Genomic DNA, 20,649 nt, shown 5'->3' with positions numbered 1-20,649 from the left:
ATCAGGACTGAATATAATTTTCATTTGACTTATTGAAGAGTTACAGCATTATCTAAAACTTGTCTGTGTTGTACCTTCAGTTAGGAATTTATAAATCTAAATTCTGTAATGTGTTGGCCTAAAACTAGCTGTAGAATCTTATTATCATTTAAATATCTGTGCACCTGTTTAATCAGGAGGCGTTTCTCTTTTAATGGGTAAATGCAGTGGCAGGATCCTATTCTCCTTCCTGACAATGGAATTAGGGAACTTGGCTCTTTCTATCACCTTGACCATTTAGAAAGGTCAGAATGAAGCTGTGTTCAGTAGATGAGCAAAAAACAAGTCAATGTGCAGAGAGTAGAGGCCTCTAGCCCCGCAAAGACAGCCAGAAGGACATAGAAGCAAGGGAAGATAACTCAGCTGCCTGAGGGGTTTTGGTTCACATCGACCTGTTAGATTTCCTGAAATTTGTTTCCATTTTATATTATCAGCCATTTTTTTTCTTTTGAGATGGGGGTCTAACTTGTAACCTGTGGGCCACCCTCCATTCCCAGCCTCAATAGAGATTCTCTGAGAGAGTTTCTGGGCCTTGTGACAAAGATCCCTGGCTTAATCATGGCCCACGGGATACCAGGCACTTGCTGCTTTTGCATTTGCTGTAGCAACTCAGGCTGCTTAATCAGACGCTATTTTGAGCAGCTACTCCGTGGAGCAGCTCGTGATGTAGAGCAGGAAATATGAAGACTGGAGGCATGGTCCTTAGTCTGCTGGTCACTTGGTTTGTCATTTCTATAAGATTTGGGGAGAAATGATTGACAGACAAAACCAGGAGCAAATACACGCTGCTACAAAAATCAAGTCCTCGGCTAGGCAGGGTGAATTCTAATTGGTAATGCGAGCCCAGGAATGGAAACTGAAGGGATTCTTTAAGGAAGTTGAGATTTCAGGCTTACTTTGAAATAACTGGCAGGGTTTTAATTCTTGGAAGCAGCAGGGAGGCTTGGGGGAAGCTGAGCAGTGATAGGAGTCAGAAGGAGCCACAGATGCATTGGGCTGACCTTGAACCTGCTATGCAGCCAAGGATGAACCTGAACTCCCAACTCTGCCTCCTAAGTGCTGGAATTGCAGACATGCACATCAGCTAGATTTATGCAATGCTGGGGGGAAATCAAGCCTCAAGACTAATGCAGGACAGGCAAGCGTTTTACCAACTGAGTTATATTTTCAGCCCATAACCATGTTTGGTGATTTGATGTTCAAACATTCTTAAGAATATCTTTTATTTATTCATGACAATTTCATTCCTTCTTATAATTTATCTTGATCGTACCCACCTCCAACTACTTCTTACCACCTTTTACACATCCCCCGCCCATGTTCACGACCTCACTGAGCCCAATTAGTGCTGCCTGCTGGGGTGTTGCCTGATCTTGTTGGCTTGACCTTGCGCAGGTGACCATAACTACAGTGAGCTCGGGAGTGCAACTGCCAAGCTGTATCCAAGAAGACACTTGTCCATGTTCTAAAAATTAATCTTTCCAGACTTCATCTGTGATTTATTTAAGCGAACATTCCTTAGCCATGAGCACTTGTCCTTACCCCCCCATCCACTTTTCTTTCTTTCGTATGTTTAAACTGAAACCATTCTTTGTGACTCTTTTTTTGGGGGGAGGGGGACAAATACTTGTAAAAAGAAGAAAAATTACTGGATTGTTTGGAGATGACCCGGTCCTCTGAATTTGGGGCTTCTTCCAGGGATTAAGCAATCTCCACAGTGAGCCGGGCCATTTCTCCCATCTGCAGCCTCTGGCAGCTGACCTTTGCCACTGCGTAGAAAGTGCCATGCAATGTGTGACCCTCCCTCTGCCACTCCTTTTCTCCTAAGCTCCCTTCTTCAGTAATTTCGTCACTACCTGGAATAGTCGGGAGATCTGAGGTCTATTTTACCGTTAGTGTTTAGCAGACCTCAGAACAACTGAGGTCTATTTTAACATTAGCCTCTAAGGGATGGGCGGAGCCAAAGGAAGATTGACAGCTCCAGATTCCAAAAGCCAACTTCCCAGGGTGATCCCTGGCTTCTGGAGGAGGGGGCAGGAGTGCAGCGGGCTGGTGGCACAGAGCTGAGACACGATGGAATCCGGCTTTACCTCTAAGGACACTTATCTAAATCATTTTAATCCCCGGGATTACTTGGAAAAATATTACAGCTTTGGGTCCAGACACTGTGCAGAAAACGTGATCCTCAGACATCTGCTGGAAAATCTTTTTAAGATATTCTGCCTGGGTAAGTTTGTCTGTCTAAATATGAGTCACACTGTGTCTCAGGGGATGACTGGACCTGTGTCTAGCCATTGTTCCTGGACAGTCTCTTGGCGTCACTTGTTTCTTTAATGAGAGTAAAAATGAATGTTGGCTTAGCTATTTTACAGTTTACAAAGTTCTTTTTTTCTCCATTGTCTTTTATATGGTCTTGAGCAATGAAGCCAGAGGGCCTGAATATTGTCCTTCTTGCTTCTACAATGACTTACTGGGTGGCTCGAAGCAGCCATCCAACCTCATGGGACACTTTAGAGAATCTAAGAGAGCAGAGATCTGGGGCGCAGGATGCAAGAGACTGATGCAGAAGGACCTCCATGAGTCTGAGGTTGGCCTGGACTGCATAGTGCTTTTTCTGCATAGCCTGGGCTATAGAGTCAGACTCTGTCTCAAACAAATAAATAAATTAAATTAAAAGTTTGATTTCTTAATTGAAAGGAATATTTTCCCATGAGGTAAAGACCTCCTCAGATATTAAGAACTGGGGACTTTGATCATTACTTAATCTCAGCGTTTTTCATTTATTTAGTAATGTGTGTCTGTGTAAGCCTATGTGCCCATGTTGCATGCCTATGCTTGCATGGGGCCAGAAGAAGGCATCAGGTGTCCTCTTCCATCATCCTCTCCACCTAGACCTTTGAGACAGAGTCTCTTCCTAAACCTGGGGTTGCATCTTGGCTAGCCTGGAAGCCAGTAAGCCCCAGAGAGCCTCTCCTCTCTGCTCCTCTCAGAGATGGGATTACTGGCATTTGTAAAATGCCTGACTTGTTAAATGGGTGCTGGCCCTCGTCACTGTGGAGTAAGTATTCATAACTGCTGGGACATCTCTCTAGTCCCTAAATTCCATTGTTAAAGAACAACAAAAAAATAAGTTTCTATCAAAGTACTCCTTAAAAGTTTTTACCTTGTCTATGCCGTCATCTCTTGGGATCAGTGATCTGTATACCAGATGTATATCTTGCCCCCCAGACAGCTAAATAGCCCAGCAAACAATGTCCCCACTCAGGACTAAGCTTGAGGTAGGGATAGAAAGTAGAAAGATTTCTTACCAAATGATGTTAATGGAGAGTGGTAGGTGGTCTGTCTGTCTGGGGCATTTTTGGCACAATCCCAGTAAAGACGGTGGAACTTCAGCTCAGCCTGTCCTCTTATGATGCCTGATCCCCTCCTCCTCTGGACCAGGTGGTGTGAAAGGAGACCTCCTGATTGACATTGGCTCTGGCCCCACCATTTATCAGCTTCTCTCTGCCTGTGAGTCCTTCAAGGAGATCATTGTCAGTGATTACACAGACCAGAACCTTTGGGAGCTGCAGAAGTGGCTGAAGAAGGAGCCAGGGGCCTTTGACTGGTCTCCAGTGGTCACCTATGTGTGTGATCTCGAAGGGAACAGGTAGGGTGATGGGTATCTGCTTTTCAGCCTTCTGAAGGGGCCTGATTTTTCTGTCAGTCCAGAAATACCATCACAATTCAGTTGAAAAACACAAAAGAAACACAGAGACAGAGACCAAAGGGAGCTCCAGATGGAGAATGGGGTTCAGGAGAACAGACTAGGTGCCCTCCACGCTACCTGAGTATTATTTTATTGTCAGCCCTCCAACCAAAGCTGGAAACAGCACAACACTGACCAGGATTTTTAACCGACAGAAGCAGTATGAAGCAACTATGCCAAAAGAATCCATTACTCACCATCTGTAAAATTAGAGCCGATAGGGAACCGGGAGATAGTCAGTGGGTAAAGGGCTTGTCACAGAAACGCACAGTCCTGAGTTCATATCCCTCCCATTTACTTAAAGAGCTGTCCTTTCTTCAGCTATCATCCTATTGAAACCAGCTGGGTGTAGATACACGGGCTTAGTCCTGGGCTGTCAGTTGTGTTCCATTATTTATTCTCTCTCTCTCTCTCTCTCTCTCTCTCTCTCTCTCTCTCTCTCTCTCTCTCTCTCTCTCTCTCTGTGTGTGTGTGTGTGTGTGTAATACTGTGCTGTTTGGGTGCCTATAGCTTTGTTGTTGTTGTTGCTGGTGGTGGTGGTGTTATTGAAGTGAGGCAGTGTATGATTCCTGATAGTTTTCCCCTGGTGCTATCTGGGCTTTGCATAATCTATGGTTGTATGCAGATTTTTAGATTATTTTTTTCAACCCCATCATTAGTGTTTCAATAGGGATGATATTAATTCCACAAATTGCTCTGGGTCACACAGACGTGTTTGTGACCTTGGTTCTTCCTACCCGCAGACAGTTCATTCCATTTTCTTGATGTCTGCACTGTTCTATATTGATGTTTTCATTGTAAAGATTGTTGGCTTGTTTTAGTTCATTTTATTTCGAGCTTATTTACTTATGTGTTTATTGTAGCTATTGTAATAGAATTGACTTCTTGATTTCTGTTTCAAATAATCCACTGTTGGAGCATAGATATCCAGATGAAGGTTCTGGAAGGTTAGTACTTCTTGGTTCATGGTTAAAAGAACTAGCATCCATCCATCCATCCATCCATCCATCCACCCACCCACCCATTCAACAAACTTAGTTGAAAAACTGTGTTGCACCCCATAAGACTAGCTCTTAGACCAGATCAGAAGAAGCCCCTATGCCTTATAACTCCTACCAAAGAAGGCAGATAAATATTAGGTGATTTAGGACCTTCAAGGGCAAGTTAAAGAGTATGGCATTTACTAACAAATTGAGAGACAATTTTCATATGGCCATTTAACATAGAAACCTCTTACACATTTAGCATAAGTGAAGAAACGTTCTTTAAAGTGAAGGTGAATCTTACTACTCTTATATGAAGTACATGATTCCCAGGGACAGAATTGGAATAACTTGCTGTGAGGGTTTGGACACTATCAAAACTCATTAAACAAATAAAGAATTTACGAGAATTGACAGACTTTCAAAGAAATCTTATTAAACAGAAGTTTTGTGCTATTTGAGACCAATACATCTTTCTGAAATACAAAACACCTGTCCAGAAAGCTCTGGGAGCTGCATTCCCACTTTCCCTAGATATCACAGCCCACATCTCATTCAAAAATGAGCTCTTCAGTGTAACAGGCTACTAAAAGAGTTGCTTATCTCCCTGTAGAATCGTCAGCTCAGAACAATTGCTTCTTAAGATGCCCTCCCCATCCCCGTCACTTGGGCCTGGATGAGGAACTGTACTTTTGGCAGAAAGTCCTGCGTGCCTTCCTTATCCTCATGCCACATCCAGCAGCTTCAACTATTTTGAGAACGATAGTGATCCCATTCCACTTACGTCTCTCTCCCATCTTCGAGTCCCTCTATCAACTTACAGTCCATTTTCACCAAGATTATTTCTTCTTTATCTGAAGATATTTCTTGTGCTGATGGCTTCCAAGGACAATAGAAGCTAGCTGCTTTCTTCTGCTGCTTTGGGAATACAAGTTGGACATTTAAAAATCACTCATGATTTTTTTGAATTATGGCTGTTTGAAAGTGTTAAGATATCAGTACCAAATTCTTGTCTCAAATGAGGTATTATGTACTTACCCTAGGTCTTTCATGAGCAAAGAAAATAAACTCTTTTCTTAAGAAATTCTAGAAAAAGGAGTTGGCCTGGTCATTGGGAACTTTAAGAGGTCTTGCTGCTGTAGCAGGGAACTGTGTTTTCAGTTCCAAGCACCCACATTTGGGTAGCTCACAGCTGCCTATAACTCCAGTTTTAGGGGATCCATCTTCTGGATTCTAATGGCACCCTCCACACACATACATATGCACAAAAAGAAAACTTAGAAAAGAAGTCCTAGAAATAGCATGAATTAGCCTTTGGCCCCTTGAACAACATATTGCTTAGCCTTGGGATCCTCAGATTAGCAGCTTTAATACATCTTGTAGTAGCAGGTTAGAAATGCAGAGTCTGGGGCTGGAGAGGTGGCTCAGTGCTTAAGAGCACTGGCTGCTCTTCCAGAGGGCCGGGGTTCAGTTACCAGCACCCACAAGGGAGCTAACAACTGTCTGTAGCTCGAGTTCCAGGGGCCCTGACTCCCTCCCTCTTCTGGCCTCTGAAGGCACTAGACACACACATTGTTGGTGAACAGACATACATGAAGCAAAATACCCATATATGTTTTGTTTTTAAGAAGAGGAGATGCAGACCTTCAGGCCCCCTGACTGTGCACAGGGTTTGAGTTCCTTCTTCATGAGATCTGCTGAGGTGACCATGATGGTGGGAGGAGTTGGGTCTAAAGCCAAGATTCCCGCAGACCCACCAGGATACCAGGATACCCAGGAGAAGGGAGATGAGATAGAGTGTGCTGTGTAAGCTCATTTTCTCCACCTATATAGCCTAGGGATTTGGAGAAGACAGGGACTTCCAGGTGTCCCTCTAGAGAGCAGTGGGCCCCCTGAGCCTTCCAGGAAAGAACTGGATGGCATGCTGGAATAGTGGCTGTTAACTGAAGCCAAAGGTCCCCATACAGAGGTTGGTAAGGGTTGGGCATGGTGGTGCATTTTGGTCATCCCAGCACTCAGGAGGCAGAGACAACAGCAGAATCTTCAAGGTCAGGCCAGCCTGAGCTACAGAGTGACTCTAGCCTAGCCTCTGCTACAAGGCACTTGTTTGTTTTCATTCCAAGACCTACTTCTGATCAGGACTCTCCTCTCCCCTTTGTTTGAAGCAAGGGCTTACTTGGTAGCCCAGGCTAGCCTCTAACTTGTGTCTTGTTTCTTCTTCTAGGATTTTGCGTTTACATGCCTTTCCATAGGGCCATTTCAACTTCCTAGGATAGAAAGCAAAATCCCAGTTTTGGAGATGGGTCTCACTATGTAGCCCTGACAGCCTGGAATTCACTCTGTAGCCCAGACTGGCCTCGCAGAGATCCGCCTGCCTCTCTCTCCAGGGTGCTGGGATCAAAGGTGTGTGCTACCATTCCTGGCCTAGAAGGTAAAATTTTAAATTCAATCCACAAAGGCTTGTTTTGTCTGGAGCCCAGCATTTCATTTGCCTACGGACACACTCTTTTCCTTATGCCCTCTACCAGGTGGGCTAGGACACGTGCCGTCTTCTCACGCTGGAGCATCCTCCTCCTCTCGCTCCTCTCTTTGGCCTGGTCAGTGATGGCAGATGCCTTCTCGCATCTCTGCTTACATGGCTCCTTTTGAACTTGCCACTGTAGACTACTAGATGAAGCCAGGATCCCACATCCCATGACCCTTTTCCTCCTTGATCGTATCCATTTTTGCTTCTAATTTTGGCAAGTGATCCTTAGATTCACTATTTTCCTTTCTTCCCTTCTGTAATCTCCAGGAAGCCAGGAGCTGTTTCTCTCTTGTTCATCCCTGACTCGCCAGGACCTTTGAGTACTCCAGTACCTAGCACATAACTGAGGTTCAAATGCGAGTGTAAAATAAACAAACGGATGTATCCTGCCTTCCGGACTCCACGCCCTGCCTACACTGTCTACCTGATTCAGGTGTGGACTGTGCTTGCTTAAAGGTTATGGACAACTCTTCCTGCCTCTCATAATTCTTATGCCAATACTCAAGTTTATCTGACTTTTCTTTTCATTGTTGTTTAGAGACAGGGTCTTGTGCACCAGCTAGCCTTAAACTCCTTCTGTACTCGAGAATGACCTTGAACTCCTGAGCCTCTTGCCTCCACCTCCTGAACGCTGGGACTAAGGGCAAGTACCATAACACCAGGCTTCCTCAACCTTTATGTCCTTGGGCTGTGCTGATGGCTTTGAAGCAGGAAGGTGTGCTGAAGGCTACTGGAATGAGGACTGGGGCAGGGGAGTGGACTGGAAAGGGCTCCTGTGGAGATTCTGACTTACTAGCTGCCTTGCTTCTCCCTGTAGGCAGAATCGCAAGATAATTACTGGGTATGGGAAGACATTCTTACAAAGGGCTCTTGCAGGAATCCTTACCTGTTCTTTCCTTCTCTGCCATGTCCCTTGGGCATATACACAGGGGAAATGGCAGCCTCTATTTGAAAGAGTCAATCTTTACAAGGAGAGCAATGGCCACGCCGCAGTTAGCTTTCTGTAAACCAAGCTCCATGCTGCTCTGGTATGTGTTTATCACCTTCTCCTTGAGCTAAACGTGAGGCTGAGTGGTAATTGCCTGGGTCTCCAGGAGAGTCCATTTCCCTGTGGGTGTTACCCACAGTCCTCGAGGAGCCCTGCGGGGTAATCTTTACATAGCTGCCTTGGCAACTGAGTTCACCAATGTTTGCTAAGCAGCCAAGGACAAGCAGGTACCAGCAGCGGTGGGAGAGCCTAACAAATTCCCCTTCTCAAATTGGCACATGTCCTGTGAGCTTTCGAGATTTCACAGTGGGCTTCACAGTGTGGGAACAATTTTCATCATCGACTGACTGGCAAGTGCTAGTTCTGTGGTAATTTGTGTCTTTAAAATAGCTTAATACACAATAGGGCACAAAGGTCCACTTTGCTTCTGACGTAATCGCTTAAATACACATTCTAACAATGTCCCCAGCCTAGAGTAGCATTTTAACCCCCACCCCCAAATCACCATGTTCTATTTGCCTTAGCCTCTTCTATACACTTGTTGTGTATATGTGTAGACAGGTAATTCCATTTTTTCCTGATCTACTTTCTTTACTTATTTTCATAGACATCTATTGCTTAATAATCAGTTTTTCTTCTTAACATGCTCTATCAAATCATCTGTATTGTAGCAGGGCTGGGTGACTTGCCTGCTTTTAGGATGATGGTTGTTCTACTTTGCCCAGGACTGCATAAAGAACCCAGCACAAGAAATTTCAGCATAGGAAACTTTTAAAGTGGAAAAATTCCAAGGCAAATCAGCACAAAGTGATTGCCGTAGGACGGACCATCTTCACCCCTGATTAAGGGTGCAGGTAGACCCAATCATGAATAATCTTTTAAAAGATTTATCTTTATTATTTTAAAGTATGTGTATGCTTCTCTGTGTGGGTATGTGACCACAGGGTTCAGGAACCCGTGGGGGGGGGGGTCAGGGAACGTCAGATCCCTTTGAGCTAGAGTTACAGGTGATTGTGAGCTGCCCAGTGTGGATGCTAGGACCTTTACTGATGACATGACCACTCCATGGGACTGTTGGAGAGAAGGTTTTTAATGTAGAGATGAGAGATAGAACAGCCAGAGGCATCTGGAAGAGCCCAGAGCAGAGAGAGAAAGAAGTACACTGAGCATGGCCAGCAGACCGGACATGGCCAGGACTATCTTCAAGAGATGAGAATAGCAGAGGCTAGAGAAAAGTGAGAGTAACAGGAAAAGAACACACATGTGCGTGCACACACACACGCGCGCGCGCGCACACACACACACACACACACACACACACAGAGAGAGAGAGAGAGAGAGAGAGAAAGAGAGAGAGAGAGGAGGGAGGGAGGGAGGGAGGGAGGAAGAGAGCAAACATAGTGAGATTAGCAGGATTATAAGGAGAATGAGCAGAGGGGCGGGAAGCCAATGTTTATGATGGATGGGGGGAGGTGAGGACTAGGATGCTAGCATGGACTTTGAAACGTGTAGCAGATACTTGGGATACTGAAGGAGGCTGGAGGCCAGCATGAGCTTTGATGTGCTAATAGGCACCATATGTAGCTATATGCTCCTTCTGCCAGAGATAAGGGACATGACTCCTTTAGGTAGATGGAATCAGTCCACAAGTTCCTGAGGAAGGCTGACTTTTTAACTAGCTGCCAGAAATCCTCCTACAGTCCAACTTGAGCTCATAAGACTGCCTTTTGGGGCCTGGGGAATTAGATTTCCTTTGGACCTGGTACCCAGGTCCTCTGCCTGAGCAGTGTGGCCTCTTCACTACTGAACCATTTCTCCAGCCTCCATTTTTTAATCCCCTAGGTAGACACCAGTGTAGCAGTTCTGGAAATTTCCTGATAGCACCTGCTAAGCCTCTGTCTCTTTCTGTGTGATTCTCACTGTCTTCTCCCCAACATTCCCTCTCTTCTTCTCTTCCCCTTTCTTCTCCACAGTTTTGCTACATAACCCCGGGCTGGCCTGGACTCACATATCACCCACTCTGGTCTTGAACTCATAATCCTCCTGTTTCACCTCAGCTAGTATTAAAGGTAGATGCCCCAATGCCTGATCAACCCTTATTTTTAGATAGGGCAGCTTACTGAGCTAGGACCATACCATCAATAGATACATTTAAAGTGGAACCCAGTTTTTAGTGTATCCACAGCACTGTGTAATCTCATGTCAAATGATTTTAAAATATTTTTGTAAATTCCCCAGAGAAATTCTCACCCCTGCCAACTTCCTCAGCCTCTAGTAATCTCTTCCCTGCTTTTAGTCTCTAGAGCCTTCCTGGACATTGCGTGAAAGCGGGATTGTGTAATGCATAACCTTTGGTTCTGGCTTCTGTTACGTAGTATTATGTCTCCCAGATCCACCCATGTTGTAGCACACATCAGAATCCATGGCTGGCAATTAGTTTCCTCAGCTGTGCATCTCCCACATTAGAATTACTGATTTATAGGCTGTTGGGTATTTAAAATTATCTTGGGTCATTTAAGCACATACATATACAAGTTTTTGTGTGGATATGTTTTGTTTGTCTTAAGTGGTACTTTGAATGCAACTGGTCCCTGTAAGCCCATAGGGAGTGGCACTATTAGGAGGTGTGGCTTTGTTGGAGTGGGTATGGCCTTGTTGGAGGAAGTGTGTCACTGTGGAGGTGGGCTTTGAGGTCTCATATATGCTCAAGCCATGCCCAGTGTCTCAGTTCACTTCCTGTCGCCTGCAAGGTGTAGGACTCTCAGCTCCTCCTCCAGCACCACGTCTGCCTGTGCACCGCCATGTTCCACCATGATGACAAGGGACTGAACCTCTGAGGCTGTAAACCACCCCTGTAAATGTCTCCCCTTATAAAAGCTGCCATGGTCTCTGTGTCTCTTCACAGCAATCGAAACCCTAAGTCATCCATGAGTGGAATTCAGGGCCATGCGGAAACTTCATATTTAACTTTTGGAGAAACTTTTAGACTATTCTCCAAAGCAGTTGGAGTATTTTAAATTCTCACTGGCAGTGTAGGCAGGCATGTTACCAACACTTGTTACCTGTCTTTTTCATGCTAGCCCTCCCAGTACATGTAAAGTATAACCTTGTGGTTTGGGCATGTTTCTCTGAGGGCCGGTGATACTCTCTTTCTCTCTGCCCATAATCAAGCCTCTCACATGAAAAGTTAAAGCAAATTCAAAGGACACTGGCAACTAACGGAAGGTGCCAGACAAATGCTCAAACTACATGGCCACAGACAACTTTGCCCACCTTAAATCTTTCTGCCTAGAGGCAAATATAAGTTTTCTTCAAACCATTGACGCTTCCTTATGACCAGAACTTGTCCCAACTTAAGCTCTTCCTTCTTGGTGGATGTTGGAGTACCATCTACTGTCTCCATCAAATGCCCATCTCATCTCCTGGGGTTTGTATCAGATGGCTGCGTTCCCTGAGTCTACAGCTGTGCAGTGCCCAGGTGCTTTGTCAACCAGTTTTGTCAAAGGGTTCTGCACCACTAGTCAGGGCTCCTACTGGAGCTCAGGGCCCTGGGTACTCCATTCCCTTTCTCTTTGGCTTTCTGCTATGTTTTTTTTTCTTTTCTGATTCCCCTCTCCAGTTCATCTGATGGGTTCTACATGTTTGTTTATTACTTTATTCTCTCCCCTCACAGATGCGAAATGGACCCCACATGTCAGTCAGCTTTCCATTTGGGTAGCTAATAACTGAGACAGTAGCTCTGCAAAGAGGAAGACTCCCTTCAGCCCACAGTTCCAGGCCACTTATAAGGCTATGGTGGAGGATCAGGGTAGGAACATGTGATGGAGAAAAGCCACTCACCAGAAGAGAGAAGATGCCAGGACCCTATGATTCCTGTTGGGGCATGTCCACAGCAATGGTCCACTGGGCTCCACCTTCTAATGGGCTCCACCACCTTTCAGTAGAATCCAACCAGTGACAAGCCTTTCACACAACAGCCATTTAGGGACATTCCAGATATAAACTACAGGACCATATATGACCTCATTTCCTGTTCCTGCTTTCTCATCTATCGATTAATTGAAATTCCATTGATTTGGCCAAAAGAGGCAGTTGTCTTGATGGGGTTACCAAGAAAATAAGGTTAGGAAAGCTGCAGTCAGGAGAAAGGGACTGACCCGAGACCCTGGCCACAGTGGTAAGATAACCAACGAGGGTTTCTCTTGGTGTCATTTGTTTATTATTTGTTTTTTGAGCCAGGGACTCACAGAGCTTCTTGTAGCCCAGACTGACCTTGAACTCATTAGGTAACCAACTTCTGATTCTCCTGCCTCTGCCCTCTGAGTTGGAACTGCAGGCAGGCAGTACCACACCCATGCCCAGTTTATGTGATGCTGGGGATGGAACCCAGGACATAATACAAGTTAGACAAGTACTTGGTTGATTGAGCCAAATCCCCAGGCCCCATGACCAACAGCTTGTAAACCTGCCCATGTTGGATCCCATCCCCTCATGAACAGGTAACTACTGTAAAGACAATCGTTCAGCACCAAAGCTCCTTTATTGACTGTGTGAGAGTCAAATAGCTTCCACCTTGCACTTTGACAAAGCAGTCAAGGACAGTACTGATAACTTAAAAATATATATTAATAAAAGGTGGGAGAAGAGCAATTCCATGGAGGGCAGTTCGTTTCAGAAGCAGGTGGGAACTATTGTGATTGGTTTCATGGCTCAGCTTGGGGTAACATCCAGACACTGGAGTAGGATGAATTTAAGAACCACAGTATGGTCCACACTGACATACATCCTCAGCCCCAACCAAAGAAAACTGGGGTTCCCATATGTCGAGCAGTGAGTGATGCTGGTCTGTGTGTGTTTTCCAGAACCAAGGGGCCTGAGAAGGAGGAGAAGTTAAGGCAGGCAATCAAGCAGGTGCTGAAGTGTGATGTGACTCAGAGCCAGCCTCTGGGGGAAGTCTCTCTGCCTCCTGCTGACTGCCTGCTCAGCACGCTCTGCTTGGATGCTGCCTGCCCTGACCTCCCCACCTACCGCACTGCCCTCAGGAACCTGGGCAGCCTGCTCAAGCCAGGGGGCTGCCTGGTGTTGGTGGATGCCCTTAAGAGTAGCTACTACATGATTGGAGAGCAGAGGTTTTCCAGCCTTCCCCTGGGATGGGAGGCCGTTCGAGATGCCGTGGAAGAGGCTGGCTATACCATTGAGCAGTTTGAGGTGATCTCTCAGAATTACTCTTCTGCCACAGCCAACAATGAAGGACTGTTCTCCCTCGTGGGGCGCAAGCCAGGCAGAGCTGAATGACATCTTGTGATCCCAATTAAAGGTTTGTTGGTTTGTTTCGGACTATGGTGCTGACAGCGGTGTTCACTGTGTGGTGTAGACGCTGACTGGTGGGGCCCCATGGTTCAGGGTTTGGTAGGCAGTCTAGGATAAGTTCATGGGTCATTCCTTAGTGTTCCATACACACATTAATGCTATGGGACCCCCAGGTGAGTAACTGAGATGTCTGGTGTCCTCTACCTGTACTCACACAAGAAGCTTCACCACCGTAAACACGCAGTTACGGCCACACCTGTGAAGCAGGCGAGAATCAAGCTCACGCCTGACTGACTACAAAGATACCCATTTTTCACTGTTAACCTCCCAGGGAGTGGCTGCATTCTTCTCTTGCCTTCTTCCTGGAGAGACTGGCACACCCCAGTTTCTGATGCTGATGAATCTGCTCTGGGCCTGGACAGTCTCTAGTAGACGTCCCCTCTACCGGCACCAGTCTGACTTCAGCGGCCAGAGGACAGACAGCTGACCCGTATTTCTTCCAATTCATCCCAGTGATCCAGATGTTTTTTTCTTTTCTAAAGCTCATCGCCACTTCCAAACTCCACCACTCCTTAGGCAGGTTATCTAACCTCTCCGGTGCCTTGGTTTCCTCATTCACAAAATGAGAGTGAAATAGAGCCCCTTGTTAAGATAATGAAAACGAATTACAAGCTAGAAAGAATCCAGAGGGATGCTCGGTACTCGGTGGGCATCTAATAAATGTTAATGATCATGATCATAATTATCATCACAATCACCATACGCCCATCTTTGCTCTTAGTTGCCAAAGCAGCTGGGAAGAGGTGCTCCCATGCCCAAGTAGGAAAGGAGTCCTTCTCTGGGCTCTCCACTGCTGTGGCTGTCAAGAGCATCCACAAGAAAATACTTCGCCACCACACCCCGCCAGTTCCTCCTGATTCAAGAGCTATCCAGCAAGCGTGTCTTTAGCACCCTCCATGCGTCTTCCCTGTGCCAGATCCTGGGGATGGAAATGAAGCTCCAATGACAGCTGCCTCAAGGACCCTCATCTTTGCAGACACAGTGACGTGACAAGAGCTCCCAGATGCTGCCAGGGACGGTGCTCTCTCAGTCCCCACCCAGGGTCCTCCCATTCAGCACCATCTGCTCCGGCAGCCCTTCCTGACAGAGCCTGGGAAGGGCCGTGTGAAGGAAGCTACTCCCCTGCCTGTGTATCAGAGCCATGCTGGCTTCCTGCCCAAGAGGCAGAGAACACATTCTGTCTCTACTAGGGTTGGCCAAGAGCCAGATGGCAAATACTTTTTGGCTTTGTGGGTCGTACAGTCTTTCTTTATGGATGGATGGATTGATTGATTGAGGAGTGGGTGTGTGTTAGACAGTGTCTCACTGTGTAGTCCTGGCTGTCCTGAGACTCACTATGTAGACGAGGCTGGCCTTGAACTCACAGAGATCCACCTGCCTTTGCATCCCAAGTGCTGAGACTTAAGGCACGTTCTGACATGCCTGGCCTTGGTCGTATACATTTGATCACAGATAATTCCACCCTGCAGTTGGAGCAGAGTGAGCCACGGATGGCGTGTAAGTGAAAACGCAACTTTTCTTACTAAAACAGGTGATAGGTAGGTTTGGACCAAAGGCTGCAGTTTATAGACCTTTGATTGGGATCTGAAGCAGCCCTATTTGTGACTCAAGTTTAATGAAGTTTCTTGTGTACACTTTGGTTATCTTGCGATACGCAGTCTACTTGTAAGGGAGCTCAGCCCCTATACAAAGGTAAGGACAGGGGACAGATGGGATATTGTTTCTTCTCATTCTGCCCTTACTCTCTCTCTTTATTGCTGTTCCCCTCAATCAAAACCTCCCAGTTTGAAGCCATTCCACAAATGCAAACAGCAAATGAGGAAACAAGCAGGGCCAGGGGAATACCAGGCGAAATGTCCAATACACCAATATTTTCACACTGAAAGTCACGATACTCATTGGAGTATCATAAAATCAATCGAGGGCACCACAATGTACATTATAAAACTGACAGAGAACGAATTGGACAAAAACAAATCCCCAATAATAGAGAAGCATGCAACAACATTTTATGAAGTTTTGTTTTGCAAATCTACATATCTATCTGCTCCCACGCTGGCCTGCACTTAGGCACAGTTAAGTTAGTGCTGTAGGCACCTTCTACTCAGAGCTGGCTTCGTGGCTGTGTATCCATCTGAAAGGTATCTATTACATGCCCGTGACCGCTGCTTTAGTTTCTTTTCTGTTGCTGTGATAAACTACTCCGACAAAAAGCAAGTTGTGGGAGAAAGGAGTTTGTTTCAACTTACAATTCCAGGTTACAGCACACCATTGTGGGGACGTCAAGGCAGGAACTTCAAGCTGCTGATCCTATCACGTCCACAGCCAAGATCAGAAAGACAGGGATGCGTTCATAATCGATTGTTTGCTTCTCCTCGGCTCAGTTTCGCCAACTCTTACATAGTTAGGACTCCTTGCCTAGGGAGTGGTGCTTCCCACAGTGGGCTGGGTCTTCCCACATCACTTGACATAAGACCAGATCTCCACAGACATCCCCACAGGCCAAGCCAATGTAGACGACCCTTCCCTGAGACTCTCATTCTAGGTGATTCTCGGCTGAGTCAAGTTGACGATTAAAGCCAGTCATCACAACTTGATGATGTATTTGATACCGGATTATGAGATAGCTTGTATTTATTACTGGTGGTGATCCAAAAAGTTGGAAAACAACTTGCCTGTCCTCTGGGGTTCTGGGACTGGACTATGAGTACCCACATAGTTTTCTTTCTGGCAGAGGTAAGATATGTAGCTTCTTTTCCCTAAAGGATGGTTAGTCACTTGATGGAAGGAAGGGCTCAGATGGGGTATCAGTAGCACTGGGTGCTTGAAGGGAGGGTGCTAAAACCCACAGTACCTGTTCTGGGCCTTGTAGGCTGAATAAGGGTGTGTGTTTTGCAGGCAGGAAGGGAAGAGAAGCATGAGGGACAGTGTGTGCCGATGCCTGCAATGACTCCTGCCAGTGGCAGACGCACCCTTCACCGGTTTGTTCTTTCAATGAAACCCAGACCTAAGCAAACATTTGGCTTCTGGCTTTTTTTGTTTGCCTTTTCTGAAATCAAACGCACTAACCAAGTCATGAGCAAACAGGTCATTCTGGTTCCAACTTGTAAATGTCTTTGACCGCTGACCTTGCTCAGCTGTTGCTAGTGGACTTTCTGAGGGGAGCGTTGAACATTTCGTCCTGTGTAAACTTGTGTGATGCAGGAGACTTGAACATTTCACCCTGCATGAACTTGTGTGATGCAGGAGACGACGTGGCTGTGCATAATGCCTTGGGGAAGACCAGGGGGAAAGAAAGCTATTAAAGGAGGTGGTTGGCTCATTTAGTGGCATGTGTCCCAGCCTAGGTAATTCCTATCATCTGGCTGTCAAGAGTAATCAAAGGAGATGTTCACGATATGGTTTACCAGGCTCTGCTTTGAAGGCTGTGACTGCCTTTCAGCCAACTCAGAGATGCGAGGGGGTGGGGATGCTGGGAGCATCATTAGAGCCCCACACCACTTTCATCAGCTGGAGACCTTGCTCAAAAACAGGGGCAATAGGCATCTCTCAGGACTGGACTGAAATCAAATGAGATGCCCATAAAGCCGTTCTGTAACTTGCCATGCTATATTAAAAGTCTTCAGTATAATTAACTCTTTCCAGAACAGCTGTTGAGACATGGGTTGCTACGTTCGTTGGATTTTCATAATGAACAGCGTTAAATGTGATCTCCCAAACCCACTTTATCTTTTATCCAAGTCTGCATCGTGGACACTTGCAATCCAACCTTCATTAGAGCAAGGCATCCACTCAGAAGACATTTAGCACTCTGGCTTCGTGGGTCTTAATCCCTGGGAAAGGGCAGAGGTCATGGAGTCTCACAGCACCTGGAAAGAATATGCCCTAGTCAGCTTGAATCATCAACCTGGCTCAGCCTAGAAGCATCTGAAAGGAAATCCCTCTGAGTTGAGGGATTGCTTGCATCCTGTTGCCCTGTGCATGTCTGCGAGGGATTGTTTGTTGCTCAGCCCACTGTGGGCAATACCATTCCCTAAGCACCTATGGTGACCCTAAACTATAAGAAAGACGTGCAAGCATAAAGTAGCACGCAAGCCAGTGAGCAGTATTCCTCCCTCCATGGCTTCTCCTTCAGGTTCTTGCCTAGACTACCCTCAGTGATGGGCTATATGACCTCAAAATGTAAGCCAAATAAATCTCTTCCTCCTCTAAGTTGCTTTCGGTCAGAGTGACTTTTACAGCAGCAGAATGAAGCTAGGACAGCACACTATAATAGTAAATAGGTCTTCTGGTCCTCAGGAATCACCAGCATTTTTTGGCAGTCTATCTGAACAAGGCTTACCAGGCTTTCCTTGTAGCTGTACCTCTGTGGACAGCCCAGGTCTGTGCAGTTCAGCTTTGTTATAAAACAATGTTCTGCTTCTACACTGCATTTTTAAATATGATAGCAAAGAGAAACACTGCTGTGTGAATGGAGTCACGGGAGCATCCTGCTTTGTATTTTCCAGTAGAAGGAAGAATCTCGATGCTTTGGTCCTTCCCGGCCGCCAGTTTCGCTCATTGAGTGGAAGCGCATTGTTTGACTTCTGTATGGCCAGCAGAGGGCGCACACGGCTCTTACTGAAGACTTTTCCCAGCCTGGGACCATTCAAGCCAAAAGGAATTTAAATAGAAATTAAACCTTTCGAAACAAGAAACCTATTTCCTTTGGACACTCTACTTATGAGGTTGCTAAGAAAAGGGGAAGAGAGCTCAGCACATTTTTCTCTAACAAAAAAAAATATGTGTGATTACTTTTACACACTTTAAAATTTTCCCTTTAGGGTCTATACACAAAATGCAAATTTTAATAACTCATACAGAGGGTCTGGGCCAGTTTAGCATGAGAAATGTTGAATATTAGATTATGCAGTTAACTTGCCTTCTATTTCCTGTTTATTCAACAAAGGGACAAGAAGTTTTTGTGCTTTAGCAAATCTTTTAATATTAAGAAAAGAAAATCAAGAAGTCTTTCGGTGGCGTTGGTTGCTGACCAAATGACTAGACTCCAGATTTTAATTTTTATTTTAATGGTGTTTGATGAAATAAGGGGTAGATTTGGGGCTGAACTGCAGACCCTCTGCAGACTGTTGAGTTAATATTGCCTTTGTTCTGACTTAATGCTGAAAACCAGGGAATAGTTTCTCTCCTGTTAGGTTACCATGGCTCCCCTTTGAAGGAAAAAAATGGGGCGTTGGATGTTTAATAAATAGATAGGTTGTTCCTAATCACGTGACTGTGTACTCTCTAGGAGCAGGCATGTAAGCAATGGAGAGCAACGCAGAGAAGAACGCAGATGGTTCTAGAACAAGCTATTAGCCGATTGCCCCTTGCCACACTCAGTGCTGGGTTTCTGCCTCCCTTAACTTGCCCCCCCTTTCTGCAACTTGCTAAGTGTGAGAAAGCCCCACAGTTTAATATGATCTTTGCCATTGCGGGATCAATATATCTAATATGTCTTTCTAATGTGAGTAAAGACTTGGAAAATGAAAAGCTAAAACCTCTTGTTTAATTGCTGAAAACTTGCTGCTGGGGTCAACGCAAAGGGCTTCACCTTTGAAAGCCCTGGTTTCCACTGCAAAATGAGAAGTTGAATTATGTACCCACAAGGTCCAGTGTTCTATGATTTTATGAATTAAAAGCCATGCTTGTTGAGATAGAATTAATTCTTCCTTTAAAATTCAAGTAACGTGATTTCCTGCAATCTTCAGCATCACAGGAAATCTAGTGTGGCGATTAGAGCCAGGAAATCCCAGCACTCCGGTGAAACAGAAGTTCAAAGTCATCTTTGGCTGCATAAAGAATTTGAGGCCAGCCTGAGACCCTGTCTCAAAAGAAATTTTTTTTTTTCAGGTGAAATTGGCCCCCATAATTCAAACAACCTATAATTTCCCTCAACTTTCAGGGGATTGGGTTGAGGTGTGGCTTGTATTTTTCTTGGTGACCCCCAGGATCAGAGATTACCCCTCATTTTGGTTTGGGAATCATCTCATTTCAGTTGTGACCTGACCCTTTTCTGTGTCACACAAGCCCTGAGCAGACTCATCCTGGTCCTATGATCTCCTGAAATCCACCGCCTATAACGTACTTCAGCCGTAGGCTTGACCAAAGCGTCGAGATTTCGAGTTAATGGAATCATTCACACTTTAGGATGGAAGCAGTTTAAGCTTGGTGTCTGTATTAGTCACGGTTCTTCACAGGAACCGAACTAATGGAATGTATATAATTATAAGAGGGGATTGATTAGATTGCTTTGCATAAGCAGAGACTGGAATGTCTCACAATGGATGTCTGCAGGCTACAGAGCCAAGGAAGCCAGTGGCTGCTCTGGCCAAGAATCTGGGAGCCTCGGGAAGAGGATGGATGATGCAGGCCCAGGCTAGGATGGAAGACCTCTCTAACCCAACTCAGTGTTCAAAGGCTGAAGAGCATGGGGTCTGACGTCTAGGAGTGACAGCTGCAGCAAAAACTGAACTTGTTCAAGAAGAATCAAAAGTGAGATTTGGAGAGAGGGGAAGAGGACACAAGCCCACAGCCCTAACCGGGAAGTTATCCCAATTGGCAACCTCTCACAAAGGAAAAATTAGCTTCCTCCAGTGGACTCTGACTGGACAGACAAAGCACACCTAAGGGCAATCCCCATACGCAGCAGTAGCGGGCCAACACAAAATGAACTCAATCAATGGTAGTTTGGGAGTTTTATGTTTGTTTTTGTCTAAAAGCTTTGTCTCCCCCCCCCTTTTTTTGCCTCACAGGTCTTTTGCTTATATATTATGGTTCTGATTTTGTATTTTTATGGGATTTCTGTGTGAGCAATTGTGTGTGTCTCTGCATCTATATGTGTTTGCTTTTTGTAATTTTTCTTTGGCTCTTGGTTCTTTTTTTCTGTTTTATCCTTTGTTGCTGTTGTCTGTTTTCTAATGAGAGAGAGAAAGAGGGAGACAGAGACAGAGAG

General features: G+C 45.5%; 1 protein-coding gene across 5 annotated transcripts; it reads left to right on the top strand.

Annotated features, from left to right (window-relative positions):
• Positions 1-1,878: 1,878 nt before the first annotated feature.
• Positions 1,879-19,356, top strand: Nnmt (nicotinamide N-methyltransferase). Of its 5 annotated transcripts, none has more exons than XM_038323385.1 (4): positions 1,879-2,266; positions 3,481-3,688; positions 13,148-13,196; positions 13,328-13,530. In XM_038323385.1, exons 1-4 carry the CDS (start codon positions 2,113-2,115, stop codon positions 13,382-13,384), a joined length of 468 nt encoding a protein of 155 aa, XP_038179313.1. In that variant the 5' UTR covers positions 1,879-2,112; the 3' UTR covers positions 13,385-13,530. The 5 variants fall into 5 exon arrangements, with proteins under 5 accessions (XP_038179313.1, XP_038179312.1, XP_038179311.1 ...); XM_038323384.1 differs by adding an exon at positions 18,167-19,356 and having other exon boundaries at positions 1,881-2,266; positions 13,148-13,602; XM_038323383.1 differs by adding an exon at positions 18,164-19,356 and having other exon boundaries at positions 1,881-2,266; positions 13,148-13,602.
• The last annotated feature ends 1,293 nt before the right edge of the window (positions 19,357-20,649 follow it).

The sequence above is a fragment of the Arvicola amphibius genome, chromosome 3 (assembly GCF_903992535.2).
Source record: "Arvicola amphibius chromosome 3, mArvAmp1.2, whole genome shotgun sequence".
In the NCBI taxonomy this organism is placed as follows: Eukaryota; Metazoa; Chordata; class Mammalia; order Rodentia; family Cricetidae; genus Arvicola; species Arvicola amphibius.
Note: the sequence above shows the minus strand (reverse complement) of the source record. Positions and strands in the feature narration are given on the sequence as shown.

Bases quoted from the DNA above. Each gene is read 5' to 3' on its own strand.
- Nnmt (XM_038323384.1), top strand. From the start codon at position 2,113: ATGGAATCCGGCTTTACCTCTAAGGACACTTATCTAAATCATTTTAAT. The intron at 2,267-3,480 runs GTAAGTTTGTCT...CCTCTGGACCAG, and splicing joins TTTTAAGATATTCTGCCTGG to GTGGTGTGAAAGGAGACCTC. The intron at 3,689-13,147 runs GTAGGGTGATGG...TGTGTTTTCCAG, and splicing joins TGTGATCTCGAAGGGAACAG to AACCAAGGGGCCTGAGAAGG.